General features: G+C 36.2%; 2 protein-coding genes across 2 annotated transcripts in view; one reads left to right on the forward strand and one right to left on the reverse strand.

Moving 5' to 3' along the window:
• The first annotated feature begins 4127 nt into the window (after nucleotides 1-4127).
• LOC110448545 (uncharacterized protein C10orf35 homolog) lies at nucleotides 4128-9964 on the forward strand. Its single transcript, XM_021494833.1, has 3 exons — nucleotides 4128-4182; nucleotides 6917-7038; nucleotides 7410-9964. Exons 2-3 carry the CDS (start codon nucleotides 6934-6936, stop codon nucleotides 7728-7730), a joined length of 426 nt encoding a protein of 141 aa, XP_021350508.1. The 5' UTR covers nucleotides 4128-4182; nucleotides 6917-6933; the 3' UTR covers nucleotides 7731-9964.
• Nucleotides 9965-12839: 2875 nt separating this feature from the next.
• LOC110448631 overlaps nucleotides 12840-16554 on the reverse strand; it is a 9541-nt gene continuing 5826 nt past the window's right edge. The window contains exon 3 of the mRNA XM_021494989.1: nucleotides 12840-14100. Coding sequence (XP_021350664.1) covers nucleotides 13351-14100 — 750 coding nt within the window. The 3' untranslated portion in view covers nucleotides 12840-13350. The remainder of the gene's footprint in view (nucleotides 14101-16554) is intronic.

A 16554-nucleotide genomic window follows, 5' to 3' on the forward strand; every position in this document is an offset into this window, starting at 1 on the left:
ATGATTTATACAATAACGAGTCCCCTTGGCTAAAGATGATAGTGAATTTGGTTTAAAATACCTTGACAGGTATATGCGTAGTGAAGGATAATTTTAAAGAAAAGGAGATTTACCTAGCTTATATCACATTCCCATAGTTGGGCCCCCTCTGCTTCCAAAAGGGCCATACCGTCCACCTTAACAACACTGAGACCCCTTTTTGCCAACAATGCTCTTAACAGAATTTGATGTAAATCCCATTCAGCCACTCTGGATAAGTTAACTTTTTAAGGAAAAGTTTACAACTGTAGATGGACAAATGCCATATGCAGCAACAATTGGCAAACTTAATGTGGCCCAAAATGGTTTCTAGTGTAAAAGAAGTGCATTGATTAGGTTAATTGCCTTACAAGCATCAGTTGTAGTGAATTTCCCTTTAGCATCGGGCTGGAGAGCCAAGGGTCGCAGGTTCGAGTCCCAGCGACAGCGCTATCTTTATCACTATTCCTCGTACTATTTTAAATTGGTGCCGTTGACCATCCCCGTTCAAGGTAGGAGAACCCTTGGCGGGGAGTCAAAGAACCTGGGTTGTAGTGATGGGCAATCGGTTTGAAATCATAATCGATAATCGGTTTGTAATCGGAAGTAGTAAACCGATCGATGATCAATTGCATAATCGGTTTATAATTTTTTTTGGACAGAATACCCAAATAAAGTGAGAACACTAGCTACCATAACATCATGATCAATAGACAGAGTTGTTCACTATACATTAGCTTTCGTTCTTTTATGATGAATGGATATCAAGCAGCTTTTATGCATTTCCTGTTCTACCCAACTATTAGAATCCCTGGAAAACTGACATAAAGGACTGGAAGCTGGTGATAACATAGATGTCATATATCTGGACTTTAGTAAAGCTTTTGACAAGGTCTCACACCGTTTCCTGGTACACAAGCTAGAACAGTATGGAATTGAGGGAAAAGTTTTAAACTGGATAAAAGCCTTCCTGGAAAATACAGTACAACGAGAAACGATCAATGGTACAACCTCAAATCCGAAACCAGTCACAAGTGGAGTCCCTCAAGGGAGTGTTTTAGGACCAATACTGTTCCTGATCTATGTTAACGACATGCCTGATATGTTAAGCTGTACGATCAAACTATTTGCGGATGACACAAAACTCTCTGCAAAAAATGTAACATTAGCAGACCGCCAAAATCTACAGGACAACAAAAATCATATGTGTGACGGGACCAAAACCTGGCTCATGCAACTTAACACCACAAAGTGCAAACATCTGGAGCTTGGACAGAGAGACAAGGTGACCATATATATACACCATAACTCAAGATGGAAAAGAATCTCCAATCATACGAGTGGAACACGAGAAAGACCTAGGTGTCCATATAGACAACCAGCTGAAATTCTCAATCAACGCCAACTTAGCTGCATCAAAAGCAAATAGGATGCTGGGCATAGTATTCCGGACCTTTACATACATGAGCCCTGTAATGTTCCTAACTCTATACAAAACTCTGATAAGACCTCATCTGGAATACTCAACAACAGTTACAAATGTACATTACCATTTTTGATCCGCGACAAAATTACAATCGAGAACATCCAAAGAAGAGCGACCAAAAGGATTCCAACTCTTAAAAACGTACCATACGAAGAACGCCCAAGACAACTCGGACTCCCAACTCTCGAATATAGAAGACATTGAGCTGATGTAATTCAAACCTATAAAATACTAAACAACATGGAAATTCTTGACAATTAAAGGGCAAACTATTTCATGAAGCTGAAGACAACCGAACCAGAGGGCATTCCAGGAAACTATTCAAAAGACCATGCAGACTAAACAAATATGGTAATTTCTACAGCAACAGAGTGATAAATCTGTGGAACTCTCTAACAAAGGAGGTAGTAATCTCTACAACGCTCAACACCTCCAAGTCAAGACGGCTCAACAGCCACTGGAAAGATCACCCGACAAAATTCAAGCCATCTTTTTATTAGTTACATATATATATGCAAGTCAAACCAGTCAAAAGTGAACAATGTAACAAATTGACAGTTTGGCACTGACCATGCTTTTAAAAATCACATGTCTTAATCATCAGATTTTAAAAGGAGAGGAATCAACAGTGGAGCTGAATACTCCAACCCTACCAGATACAGAAATGAACCTGTAACTGTAAATGGCTATATATATAGCAACCAGAAGTCTAATTAGTACGTGTGTGTACAGCATACATTAGAAGAAAGGAATATCATACATCACCACAAGCGACTAGTTAGCTTACAACGATGTCATCTGAGCGAAACTGAGCGAAATTTTTTACCAATCATATATAGTATAAATCATAACAATATATGACTTTCAAAGCATACTTTACATGGAAAACATTTAAATACTTTGATTTTAATGATGAACTGATTATATTGATGATGGAATTTGTAATTGATTATCAGAATGGGCAAACCAATTGATTTTCGATTATAATCGATCATCAGTTCATGTCATCACTAATGGGTTGGTGTTTGAAAAAGGGGTGAATAGTGTAAAAGAAGTGCATTGATAATAAGGTTGCCTTACAAGCGTCAGCTGTAGGGAATTTCCCTTTAGCTCAACGGTAGAGCATCTGGCTTAAGAGCTAAGGGTCGCGGGTTCGAGCCCAAACGACGGCACTCAGGCTCTTTATCACTATTTCTCATCCTATTACACTAGCACTAATTTGTGGTATTTTTATGAAGTCATTTCACGAAAATATTCGAAGTAATATATCATACAATTTAAAGCAAATACATGGCCACCATGTCGCTGGAGCAGCACACATCCCTTAGGGTCAGCTCCTGTCCAGGAAGAATGCTAGTCGTTTCGGCAACAGGTGGTTTCGGGCATCCCAAGGTCGTTTCGGGACAAAATTAAGTCGTTTCGGGACTTACTCAAGTCGTTTTGGGACATAAAAAAATATATAATTAAAATATAAATGAATGTTACATTTCTCTTTCCCGTTTCATAAAAATCTGTGTCAGCAATGACGTCACAATTTATGTGTACACAAGAGTATACGCATATGGCGGCTTCGACCTACCCGTGCTTGCGATTTACTTTTGCCAATTAGCGCCAAGCTTAGATTACCTGCCAACATTAACCTGATTGACAACATGTTGTTAATCTGATTAAACTAATCCCATTATTAAATAGAGGGGAACGAACACCAAGTACCGAACAGAACACGTGGTCAATATCAATTAATCAATCATTTTTACATAATTTCATTCGTTATTTAAGGTTCCATGTTTGACATCGTGATAACATGTTTTCGTTTTACTCTTTTTCCTAATTAATGTGGCCAGCTTGATCCAAGTTTCCCTTTTTACAGAAGTACTAATTTGACAGTAAATTCTGCATATAAAAAGTATCAAATTTTACAATGTAGACTAGCTAGTAGGGTGTGTTTTTGTAACCCTCATTGTTGAAACTATGAAAACAGTGATCTCCCCACTGAGGTACTCGGAGCATCTCCAAACGTTTTTTGGGTTTTTTTTGTAAACCTAAGTTAAAATTATGAAATCAAAGAGCTCCTTACTGTTTGTTTTGCTGAAATTTTGAAAACTACTCAATTAAAAAGTTTAAAAAAAACAAACATAAACACGTGTGCTAAACAAACAGTAGAAAATAATCGAGATTTCCTGACACGACTTCTGACACTCCCGAAACAACCCGGAAAAAGGTCCAGAAACGACTTCTGTCTTGTTACCGAAACGACTAGTTACCGAAACTACCCGACACCTCCAAGAAGATGATGATGATGCATGTATTATTCTTGTTTTATTGCTATTTAATTGAGAGCAAAATCTTAAACTGTGCATTTTTAGATATGACATATAGGTTAGCCAACTTCCAGTTCAAGTACATTCGATTNATGTTTTCGGCACCAAATCGCATATTTCCCGATAAAATATGGCAGATGGAAGTAAATAACGTCTACAAAGGTGATATTTCACAGTAATAAAGAAGTATTTGGTTCATAACTGGGTCGTATGGAGTAGTATTGGGTGGTATTGGGTAGTATTGGGTGGTATTGGGTAGTATTGGGTGGTATTGGGTAGTATTGGGTAATTAGACGCGCCGACAAAACCTACTGAAAAGTAAACTTCCGGCGATCGAACACAGACATTTCAGGCTAGGTGAGAGTATGATTTTGTATTGTTAATCCTTCCAGTAAATTAAGGTCATGGTGATTTTGCTTTAAAGCCAATTACTCAAAGTAGAAATGAATTGAGGAGCTCTTATTAAAGTAAAGGCTTTCGCTGATAAATAGTTTTTTTCGTAAATGTTTTGTCGATCCACGTCACATGGCCATGGTTATACTACTTTCATGTGACAGTGCACAGAATGATGATACGTTGCAGGACCTTTTTACATGCACAACATTATCCGACAGTCTGTTCCAATCAGCCAAATTCTTTTGGAAAATTAGTTTTTGTAGAGATCTGTCCTGTGTTGAATCGTTTGGAAGCTCTGCATGTTTGTATTGTTGATATATATATATATTATCTTGCTTTTCAATGATGTTTGGAGAGACACAATCAGTAAAATGCTTAGCTTTCCTCAGTCATTTACCGTGTATAGGAATTCAGGTAAGTATGGCATTGCTGGCACCTAGCTGCCAAAAAAAAATCCATTCCACAAGAAAAGAAAACACTGACATAACCGCATTACGTAAAGACGGACAACTAAAAACTGACACTACATGCAAGGCAAACATACTAAACCAACCATTTGAATCTGCCTTCACCACAGAACAGGACTGCCCATACCAGACAAAGGACCTTCTCCACACCCTCTCATGCAAACAACAAGGCATCTTTAAACTACTCAACAACATCAGCCCACATAAAGCAACAGGACCTGACAATATACACGGCAGAATATACTTAAAGAATTAAGTGACATTACAGCACCCATTCTTACAAAAATCTTCACCCGCTCGCTCTCTACAGGAACACTGCCATTAGATTGGAAACATGCAAACGTCAACCCAGTATGCAAAAAAGGAGACAAGTACAACCCAGCAAATTACAGACCAATTTCACTAACCTGCATTACATGTAAACTCCTGGAACACATCCTAACAAGCGCCACAATGACACCTCTGGAGAAAAACAACATAGTATATGACCTACAACACGGCTTTAGATCCTCCAGATACTGTGAAACACAGCTCACCACATTCATACATGATCTCGTATCAAACAACAACATCAACAAACAGACAGACATCATCATTATGGACTTTGCCAAAGCTTTTGACAACGTGCTACACAAACGACTACAGTACAAACTCAAATATTACGGGATAACAGGGAACACACATGCATGGATAACAGACTTTCTTTCATTCCGCACCCAAACAGTAGTACTCGAGGGCAAAAAATCAGACAAAATACAAGTAACCTCTGGGGTCCCCCAAGGAACCTGTTTGGGCCCCATCCTCTTCCTCATCTACATCAATGACTTCCACGAATACATGAAATACAGTACACTTAGACTATTTGTAGACCACAGCATCATATACAAGACGATAAACAACAAAGAAGACACACTAAAACTACAACATGACCTTGACGCAGCAGGACAATGGGAGACGTCACCCTGACAAATGCAACATACTCAACATCACACCGAAACGCAACAAACAACACCATGACTACAAACTCCACTACCATGCACACATGCATTACACCAAGAAGGATCCAGCAAATAATTAGGATTAACAAAATAACCTACGATGGGACAAACATATTAACAACATCACAGCCAATGCCAATAGGTCCCTAGGTTTTCTAAAATGCAATTTAAAAATAAACTCGCCACATATAAAAGAACATGCATACAAAGCACTAGTCAGACCAAAACTTGAATACTGCTCTTCCATTTGGGATCCACACAACACAAACCAAATTAAACAAATAGAAAAAACACAACGAAGAGCAGCACGCTACGTAAACAACAGATACCACAACACTAGCTCAGTAACAGACATGATTCACAAACTACATGTACAATGGCCAACACTACAGACACGGCGCTGTCACACAAGAATGATCCTATTTTACAAAATTGTACACTAAATTGTAGCTATAAACCCAACATATATACTCACACCCGTAGACCCTCGAACCAGACATGCACACCATCAAGCATACAAACACACATCTGCTACAAAGAACACCTACAAATATTCATTCTTTCCACACACAATAACACAATGGAATCTCCTTCCCATAGCAGCAGTACAATGCACAACACATAGAGAACTTCAAGGCACACATTCCCTATGCAACCCTTGAAGCCCTCATCTCATGATAAAACATACGCCAGCTTTTATCTTTGATCTATACCTTGCACAAAAATAAACACAAAAAAAACCCAACTAATCACTGTAAATAACCTCTTCTTTTCACGTCTCTGTGATAGGACCCCCGAGGGCATTATCATCACTATTGATGGAGCCCCTGCACCATAAAGAAGAAGAGTAGTTAAAGATCAAGTGTTTATAAAAAATACCCTGTATACTATCGCGGGATACAGTATACATGGTATTATTTCTATATACAGATTAATTGTTATACTTATATTGATTGAATGTCACTCCTGTGATGCATCCAGCTGGGTCACTTGTAGTATTAAATCACATGATGTAAATCTGGTAGCTTGTCACTGGACTCACTTAAGCCAGTCGATGTCCTTGCTGAGATTTGAGTCCCATACTATAAAGCTGTATACATGTATACCAATGTATTTTTCTACCAATGTATGTACCCGATAACCAATATTCGTGTGTGCCGCACATACTGTATGCCTCCATGTGGCCCATGATTTGTTAATACAATAATATGTTTTATTTTATATTTTCAGATGACATAGCAAAACAAATGGTGAAGATTTTAAGCAATGGGGATATCGTCCCAGATAATGACCCTAGAGCGTCAGCAGGACAGAGCAATTCATCAAGTTCCCAGCGGCCTCGCCAACGACAGGTATAATGTTTGAATTCTAGACAGACATTTCATTACCCAGAGGTTTCAATATATATCAAGAGGTTGGGTACCAGCCCATATGGGTAATATTCCTTGAATGTAATTGCATTACATTCAAACTTTATATATTGCAGCTATCACGTTGCGTTCAATACGTTGCGTTGATATTTACTAAATATATTGATTTGTATCTGGTATAATTATCTGCATGATCCACAAGCAATATCTTGTTTATAGAGTTTCTTGCATCCATGAACCTAACCATAGTTTTTATCCCCCCCCCCCCCCCCCCCCCCCCCCCCCCCCATCATTAGGAAGTGTCTATATTTTATATGATGTTTATAATATATTTTGACTTTTTTCTCATCAAGGGGTTTGTGCAACATGATGAGGCTGGACCACAACTGTATGGGCAGCAAGTTTCAATATTTGAGACGGCCAATCAGAAGTTACATGGATTAGGGATCCCCTCCTGGAATCTCGGACAATACACTGTACAGCCGATAGTCACTGTCGGCTGTCTCGTTGCACTGATGGTGTTTGGACTTCCCGGGATAATCTTTGCAGCCGTTCTATTTTTCGTTGTTAAATGGAGTCAACAAAACACAGCACAACAGAACCCACTTGGTGGTCAAGGACAGTCAAGGGGAAATAACTGGGGTGGGGGTGGCACTGGGCATCGCCTAGAATGAAATGGGGAAATGGAATGGGGGAGGGATCAAAAAGACATGTCCTTTTGGGGTGTATCAATGTATAAAACTTTGCTTGTCTGTATTTGAAATGTGATCTATTTATAACACATGTAAAAAAACGTTTTTTTCAGAATTAATCATTATTTCTTTATATAGCTAACCTGAATGAAGTTAATAAAGAAATGATAACAAAAATGTTTTTTTCTCCTCAGTAATCCTACATGTGCATTATATTTTCAATGCATATTAATTAGATAATTGGTTATAATAAGTGAGTTTTAAGACACATTGAATTGAAAAGGTGTTACTTTGAGTATTCATCTTTTAGATATTTTCAGTGTCAGAGACAACATATCAAATGTATGCATTTTGTTGACCGTATCTCATACCAATTTCAGTGTTTGAATTAATTGAACATGTCCAAATTAAAGGATTTCTTTTTTCGATTTAGTCAAATTATTTTCATGATTTTAGATCCTTGCAATATTCTGTGTGCTATATGTATCACTATTCTCTAGTATTTACTGTAATATGATTATTTTTCAAGTATCTGTAAATCTTTATTGCGATTTTATATCAAAATGAAGCTTGTTTCACATACAGTAGTACAGGTTGCTTTATTGGTGTTGGGATTTACATTTGATTTGTCTATATATACGCAGAACAACAAAGACTTATGATTATGACAATGAATGAGTTCAGATATTTTGCATAACTTGCATTCATTTTATCAGTTAGGGATATCAGTTTTATATTGCTAAGCCCATTAAATGTTGAATATATAGAAATTTTGCCACAAAATCAGTGAAAATGCACTAAGATATTCGCTGCAGTACTATACAGTAACAGACTGCTATTACAAATTAATGTACTTTCTCAGTGATCATCACATTGTTAACTTAAATTAAATGTACATAGTACTACTGGAAGTATATTGAAAGGATTTTTTTACAATTTTATTTTCCCAATGGAGTCAATTTATTGATTTTTCTATTCAGATCTTGTCCAAACGAGGAATAATTATAAATCATTGCTGAATATTATTTCATGTAAAGTCTAATTCAAAAGTATGTGTATCATAATGAGTGTATAGCCTATCACATACAGATCTATGAACTTAAGGTCACATGATGGGGTCAAAGGTTAAAGCATCAAATGTTTTTTCAGACATTAACAAATCTGTTGAATATATATTTCATGAAAATGTGTAAATATTCATATCAATTTTTCAAGACTGTTTTGCATACTGAAGATAGCTAAATGTCAGAGCTCGAAGGTCATGGCCACAGCAAGGGGTCAAAGGTCAAAATCCTGACAGCACTAATGAACGGACTGTAAAGAAAAAAGGAGCATAATGAAGGTTTTTTTGAACCAATCAAATCGTAAAACTAGGTCTTCAAATAAGCTTCAGCTTAATTAGAGTTAAGCTGCCAAATACCTGTGATTTATTTGTGTTTGAATTATCTCCCTTTAAAAAGTTCCATCATACGTATTGATGGATGCAAACTTTTGTACTTGTCAAGATTGTTTTACACATCAGTATCTGTGGCTCTCTATTGAAAGGAGGTTTAAAATATGTAACAGTAAAGTAATGTCAAGCCTTAAGTTATGCTATGATGAATGTTATATACAGGTGTGGAGCATTTCAGTGAAGGTCAAGTTTATAAGACTTTTTCATGCCCAGGGGTGTAGAAACTCCACCTGAGGTTTTCAAATTTGGTAAAAACACAAGGCTTTGCCGAGGGTTTTGACAAGTTTGAAAACCTCCCGAAGGGATTTTCCCTATCCTTCACCCTTGGGCATGAAAGAATATTTTTCTCTCATTCCAACTAACAGAATAAACAGAAGAAAACATGAAAATTCATTTAAGACTGGCTTCCATTTTGAAAATACCAATTTTTCCCCCAAGCTTTTTTGATGAAAACGAAGCTGTCAGTGAAATTTAGCTTCCCCATATTTGCAAACAGAGTTTTGTGCAGAAAAATCAATCTCATCTCGCTAACATGTACAGTAATTACATCAAAAAAGGTTTTAATTTCATCACTTCACTTTTCTGCATTTGGGCATCAGTGTTTTTCAAATTCGTGACATCACGTCATTGTAGAGCCATTGTGACATCACGACCTTACACACAGGGAAATGAGAGAAATAGTTTTATTTAAAATTTATTCAGGGATATATACAGCAGTAATTTGTAACAAAATGAAATCGAAGTAAATTATGAATTAAAATCTTACATGTTTTCTGTTGTATTTTGTATATATAGAGTAGGTCCAATGTTTCTGACTACTTGTTCTGGTAACTATAATTCAACGGGTGAAACAAGCAGATCAGAATTATATGAAAATGAGGTTATGAAAATTCACATTAGCACATTGCAGGACCACTGACTAATTTATGTTTGCTCTTAAATATATGGTTGTAGGGTAGCTAGAGGTCTCAACCATTTCCAAGTCATGATCCAAGCACATGATTTTATCTATAACCACCCATGTAGACAGTTGGCCCTGACAGTACTTAATTATATAAATTGAACATTTATCTGAACACATATGTAACCGTGGTAAATACTAGCAGCAATATATCGCTCGGCTATAGAGAACATTGGCCATGAAGTGGGCGCCAATGTAACAGAGCGCATGATTAATTAAACATAAATTACTGCCTCCGGTAGGGATCGAACCCGGGACCTCTGGCTTACTAGTCTTACGCTTAACCGATCGAGCTAAAAAGAAGTTCTCTATAGCCGAGCCATATCTTGCGGCTAGTATTTACCAGGGTTACACATATATATCAGAAACAAGAAATCTGACAGGGACCTTGATGCCCACCATTGTAAGATCTTCAATAGTTCTATGTAAGTTTGATCTTTTTCCCTTCATTTCTCTTCTCTTATCTATTTGATAGATAGTTTTGTCCAATAGTAAATATATCTTGTGGTGACATTTGATCAACATTTCCATACTTCTGGGTTTTCATAATGTCCTTTCAAAGTGAGGTTATTGTTCATTAGCTTCTCCGATTCTTGAGGAATAGTGATAACAAACTTGAACTCTCAAAATTCAAGATGGCTACCTGGTGGCCATCTTAATTTTCCAATCAGTCCCAAAATGAAACATGCACAATTATCGGCCAAGGGAAACCTACATATGAAATTTAAGAAAAATCTGTCGCGCACTTCTTGAGAAATATTTTTTTTAAAAAATGAACTCAATATCAAAGATGGCTGCCTGGTGCCATCTTGTTTTTCCAATCAGTTTGGAAATGAAACATGCCTAACTATGGAACAAAGGAAACCTTAATATGAAATTCAAAAAAGATTTGTCAAGCATTTCTTGAGAAATATCAATAACAAACTTGAACTCTTAAAATCTGAGATGCGGACAGCCATCTTGTTTTTCTGATCCCAAAATAAAACATGCACAACTCTGGACCAGGGGGGAACCTTCATGGAAAAAAAATGGAAAATATCTGTTCAGCACTTTTTGAGAAATAGCGATAATAAGAATTGTTTAGAGATGGAATGATGGACCGCGGACCACAGACAAAGGGCGATTTGGACAGTCCACTATCTGATCACCATACAGTGTTTTAAAAAGATGTGCAAGTATTTTTTTCTATAGAATGACATGTTTTTTCGCATTTTTTCAGTGATGATTTATGAGTCAATTGTTTTAGCTATTGCACCAATAATCTGCATTATGAAAGAGAATTGTCTCTGTTTTTTTCCATAAAATTTTCATAATTTTCCATTAAGCTGTTGATAATCTAGGGATTAAATTTTAACTAAAATTTCAGTAAGATGAATAACAAAAAGACACAGGACTTCATTTTCCTGTCTCATAACAAATTTTAGTTTCGTATTTACATAATCATGAAGGAACATGGAAAACACATTCAGGCTTTAAAATTCACCATTTCTCATTTTTAACATGATTACTGCTAAACTATCGCAACTATCAAGATATTTGCATGACTAGGATTTAAAGAAAGAACATGGACGAAGGACGGATGCTGCATTTTGAGCCAGGTGAGTTATTACCTGTGTCATGGCCCTTTTTTGGGGGTATAAACTAACGGCCTGTTATAATACCAACCCTGCATATGGCCAAGCTTTCCCATGGAACGGATTTCCACACTATATAAACCCCCGTCAATAATGTCATCCCCCGCATATTGCCATCAGATTAACCTACTATGTATATTCAACAGGAGACCCATGGGCCTTAACCTGAGTTCTGAGNATTTACAATTTTTATTATTTTTGAAAAAAAATTAAAAAAAAAATTAAAAAAAAAAAAGAGAAACAAAAGAGAAACAAATCATCTCAATTACCTAGCTACTGACACCTTATATTACCAGATTTCTATCTGTTACATTGTTTTGATCAATGCTTTTACTTCTCTACTGTCTGTCTTTCTGTCTTTCTTTGTTTCTTTCTATCCATTTACATTGTACCTCTCTTTATTTATTTTCTTGTTTCTCTATATCAGATTTTCTTTCCTTTCTAATATAACATTAAAATAAATTTATTATGTATAATGAAATATTATTATTGGTATGAAACGGAGTGTTAAATTATTTAGAGTCGAGCCATAGATATAAAAGCAATTTCAATTGCTTATTGATATTTCCCAAACCTATAATTTGCCCATTATATGTTTTATCTTATTTACAATTTTTATTATTTTTGAAAAAAAATTAAAAAAAAAATTAAAAAAAAAAAAGAGAAACAAAAGAGAAACAAATCATCTCAATTACCTAGCTACTGACACCTTATATTACCAGATTTCTATCTGTTACATTGTTTTGATCAATGCTTTTACTTCTCTACTGTCTGTCTTTCTGTCTTTCTTTGTTTCTTTCTATCCATTTACATTGTACCTCTCTTTATTTATTTTCTTGTTTCTCTATATCAGATTTTCTTTCCTTTCTAATATAACATTAAAATAAATTTATTATGTATAATGAAATGTATATGTTATTGTAATGTGAAAAATAAACCAATAAAAAAAATTCAATATCAATCAATTTATTTGATATAAAAAGTAAAATTTATTATAGTACATGTATCCTTAATAGTAGTACCTTTTAACCCTTTCACCCCTAGGTAACTTTAGTGGACTCTTCCATGCATTTATTGTGATGAATCCATTATGGTCTACAGGGGTGAAAGGGTTAAACTTTTACAGTTAGAGTGGCCAGAAAAACATGAGATCCTTTTGTTTTAATTCAGGCATTAGTTCTTCTATGATGCACGAATGATACTTCTGATAAAAAAAACACATTAAAAAAACATTTTCAGCAGGATTCATCAGTTTGGAAATATGTAATGTAAAAGTTAAACTTTATACACAAACAATGTAGGTATTAAACAGTTTCGAGACTGACTGGTTCCTTTGTCATAGTCCCAGTCATTGCTTGACAAAGGGACCAGCCAGTGACCAGTCAGTCTCAAAACGCTGAGACACATTCAATACCTACATCGTTTGTGTATAAAGTAAAACTTTGATATCAACTTTGATTGTAATAATAAATTGAAGAGGGGATATGCAGCGATTTGGGGAAAATGTAGCCTAAATAATGCTGTCTATGAAAACAAAACTGAAGAATCACTTAATCACTGATTGGAGACATCTAACTCATAACTTAAGAATGCTTGCCGATCCTCCTTGACAACTTGTGTGGTGAAGCTGTGATTCTTTTCTATGTAATACTGAATCAAATTAATGACCTTTTTCTTATCCTTGCCAAGCTCTTCGAACGGCTGAAGTTCTTGTCGTTTCTGAAGACTATATAGATAGACCAACAAAACCTCTGGAGAGTGACAAACCACTAATGGGCATGATGCTATTTCTTCAAAACTAAACCCAAAACTATTTAAACATTTCAAATTTTCTGTAACATCTTTTTCATGCACAACAATAAGCTCTTTGAGTTCTTTATCTATTCTGGGTTCTGTCAAATATTCATAGAATTCACCGTGAACGGACGTTTGAGATTTGGGATAAATCCTTCCGTAATATTTGAAGGTTAAAATTTTCTTTATATTCAGTTGGTCAAATTTCACTCCTGTCCGTTTGAGATGCCAGAGGAGTGCAACCAGTCGACTGAAACTGAAAGCATTCAACTGGTTCTTATGTTTGTCAATATCCTCTGCAGGAAACGTAAGTCCTTCACTTTTAAAGAAATTCAAAACATTTGCCTTCTTTGATAGTAAAGGATTCCAGTTCAGTTTAAATTCAGCTGGTGGCAGGAGCATTTGTTTTCTTCGACTTTCTTCTTTCTTTTTTTTCTCTTTCATTCTATAATGTTCCAACCTTTTCAATTCCTTCAATCTTAATACCACCTGGCGTCTTTGCAATGCATACTGTAAAAGAAGAAACAGCTCTGTATGTATACGAACAGAAGACCATAAAATAGAAATTTAACTCATTCACCCCTGAGGACACATTTGAACTCTTCCAGTTCAAAGGTTGGAATAGTTTATTATAAAATTTCAGGGGCAAATGAGTTTTGGCAACTGAATCGTTATATTTCAATAATCTCTCATATACTGCTTTGTTTTATCTACATTTTACTTACATAAAAAGTACATATTGACTCGCCGGTAGGCAGTCAATTCTTTTTATTAAAAAATGCCCCAAGATAAAAATATCCAGAGTTTGTACAGAGATGACAAGTACACACATGTTCTACTCAGATACACCCTGTCAATTCATGCCTAGTTAAAAAACATTTTAGCAAAAAACGTTTATTCCACCTATATGTAGGAATGACAAAGAAATTATGGGGTAATTTGAAACCATGAGAAAAATAAATCAATTTAACGACACAGTAAGTTTCACAACAAAAGCGGTAAAAGTTTCGTTTCATTATTTTGTTGGAGTGTAAAAAATTAGGATAAGTAATCCTGAAAATAACTATCAAATTGTTACGGCCTTACAATTATTTTTAGAAACTAAAATATTTTAATAAAGCCTAAGTTTGTTTTGAACACAAACAGAAATTGACAACTAATATTGCAAACTTTCAAAAAAGTCTGCTTCCGTTGTCAAGCAAAGAGTGTAAATGACTGATGTCTCGACTGTACCCCACTGAAAACACCTCACTAAGCCTCAGTGGGCCGAATCCGTAAAGTAAGCTGTCGAAAATCATAGAGACATTTCACCCAGTTGCACTCTAATACTGCAGGCAGTCAGGGCAGGAGTGACATGTTTACCCATTCCACACCTGAGCTATTTTAAGGTTTTATACCACTTTTTTCACCTCAATGCCACGAGAAAAAACTTTCTAATGCTGGCATACAAGTATATGGCGCACTCTGGATCTCATGGCCGCCCAAACATCAAACAATTTTTAAGGGCCCTTGTACAACTGAAAGCAAATCACAAGCACTAGAGAATCCACTGTAGTTTTTTTCACAAAACAGTAAACTCCCCTAAATTTTGATTCAGATATAACTACAGTGCCTTTCGGCTAGTGAACTTATTACTGACCCTGAAGCACAGAGGTTAGAGTGACAGTATACTGATCAGAGATAGTAAACTCCCCTTAATTTTGATTCAGATATAACTACAGTGCCTTTGGGTTAGTGAACTGAGTATATGTACTGACCCTGTAGCACAGAGGTTGGAGTGACAGTATACTGGTCAGAGATAGTAAACTCCCCTAAATAGTGATTCAGATATAACGACAGTGCCTTTGGGCTAGTGAACTGAGTATATGTACTGACCCTGTAGCACAGAGGTTGGAGTGACAATATACTAATCATAGACAGTAAACTCCCCTTAATATTGATTCAGATATAACGACAGTGCCTTTGGGCTAGTGAACTGAGTATATGTACTGACCCTGTAGCACAGAGGTTGGAGTGACAGTATACTAATCATAGACAGTAAACTCCCCTTAATAGTGATTCAGATATAACGACAGTGTCGCCTATGGGCTAGTGAAATTAGTACTGACCCTAGCCCTGTAGCACAGAGATTAGAGTGACAGTATACTAATCAGAGATAGTAAACTCCCCTTAATCTTGATTCAGATATAACGACAGTGTCTATAGCTAGTGAACTTAGTACTGACCCTATAGCCCTGTAGCACAGAGGTTAAAGTGACAGTATACTGATCAGAGACAGTTAACTCCCCTTCATTTCGATTCAGATAAAACGACAGTGCCTATGGCTAGTGAACTTAGTACTGACCCTAGCCCTGTAGCACAGAGGTTAGAGCGACAGTATACTGTTCAGAGATAGTAAACTCCCCTTAATATTGATTCAGATATAACGACAGTGCCTTTGGGTTAGTGTTCATGTCTTGTAACAGGATATCATTGTGTTTATGTCTTGTAACAGGATATCCTAGTGTTCATGTCTTGTAACAGGGTATCCTTGTGTTTATGTCTTGTAACAGGATATCCTTGTGTTCATGTCTTGTAACAGGATATCCTTGTGTTCATGTTTTGTAACAGGATATCCTTGTGTTCATATCTTGTAACAGGATATTGCCTTTGGGCTAGTGAACTGAGTGATATCCTTGTGTTCATGTCTGAACAGGATATCCTTGTGTTCATGTCTTGTAGCAGGATATCCTTGTGTTCATGTCTTGTAACAGGGTATCCTTGTGTTCATGTTTTGTAACAGGATATCCTTGTGTTCATATCTTGTAACAGGATATCCTAGTGTTCATGTCTTGTAACAGGATATCCTAGTGTTCATGTCTTGCAACAGGATATCCTAGTGTTTATGTCTTGTAACAGAATATCCTAGTGTTCATGTCTTGTAACAGAATATCCTTGTGTTCATGTCTTGTAACAGGATATCCT

This window comes from Mizuhopecten yessoensis, unplaced genomic scaffold (genome assembly GCF_002113885.1).
Source record: "Mizuhopecten yessoensis strain PY_sf001 unplaced genomic scaffold, ASM211388v2 scaffold4121, whole genome shotgun sequence".
In the NCBI taxonomy this organism is placed as follows: Eukaryota; Metazoa; Mollusca; class Bivalvia; order Pectinida; family Pectinidae; genus Mizuhopecten; species Mizuhopecten yessoensis.

Excerpts from the sequence above, each read along its gene's own strand:
- LOC110448545 (XM_021494833.1), top strand. The coding sequence starts at position 6,934 with ATGGTGAAGATTTTAAGCAATGGGGATATCGTCCCAGATAATGACCCT. Across the intron at positions 7,039-7,409 it reads AGCGGCCTCGCCAACGACAG|GGGTTTGTGCAACATGATGA; the intron begins GTATAATGTTTG and ends TTTCTCATCAAG.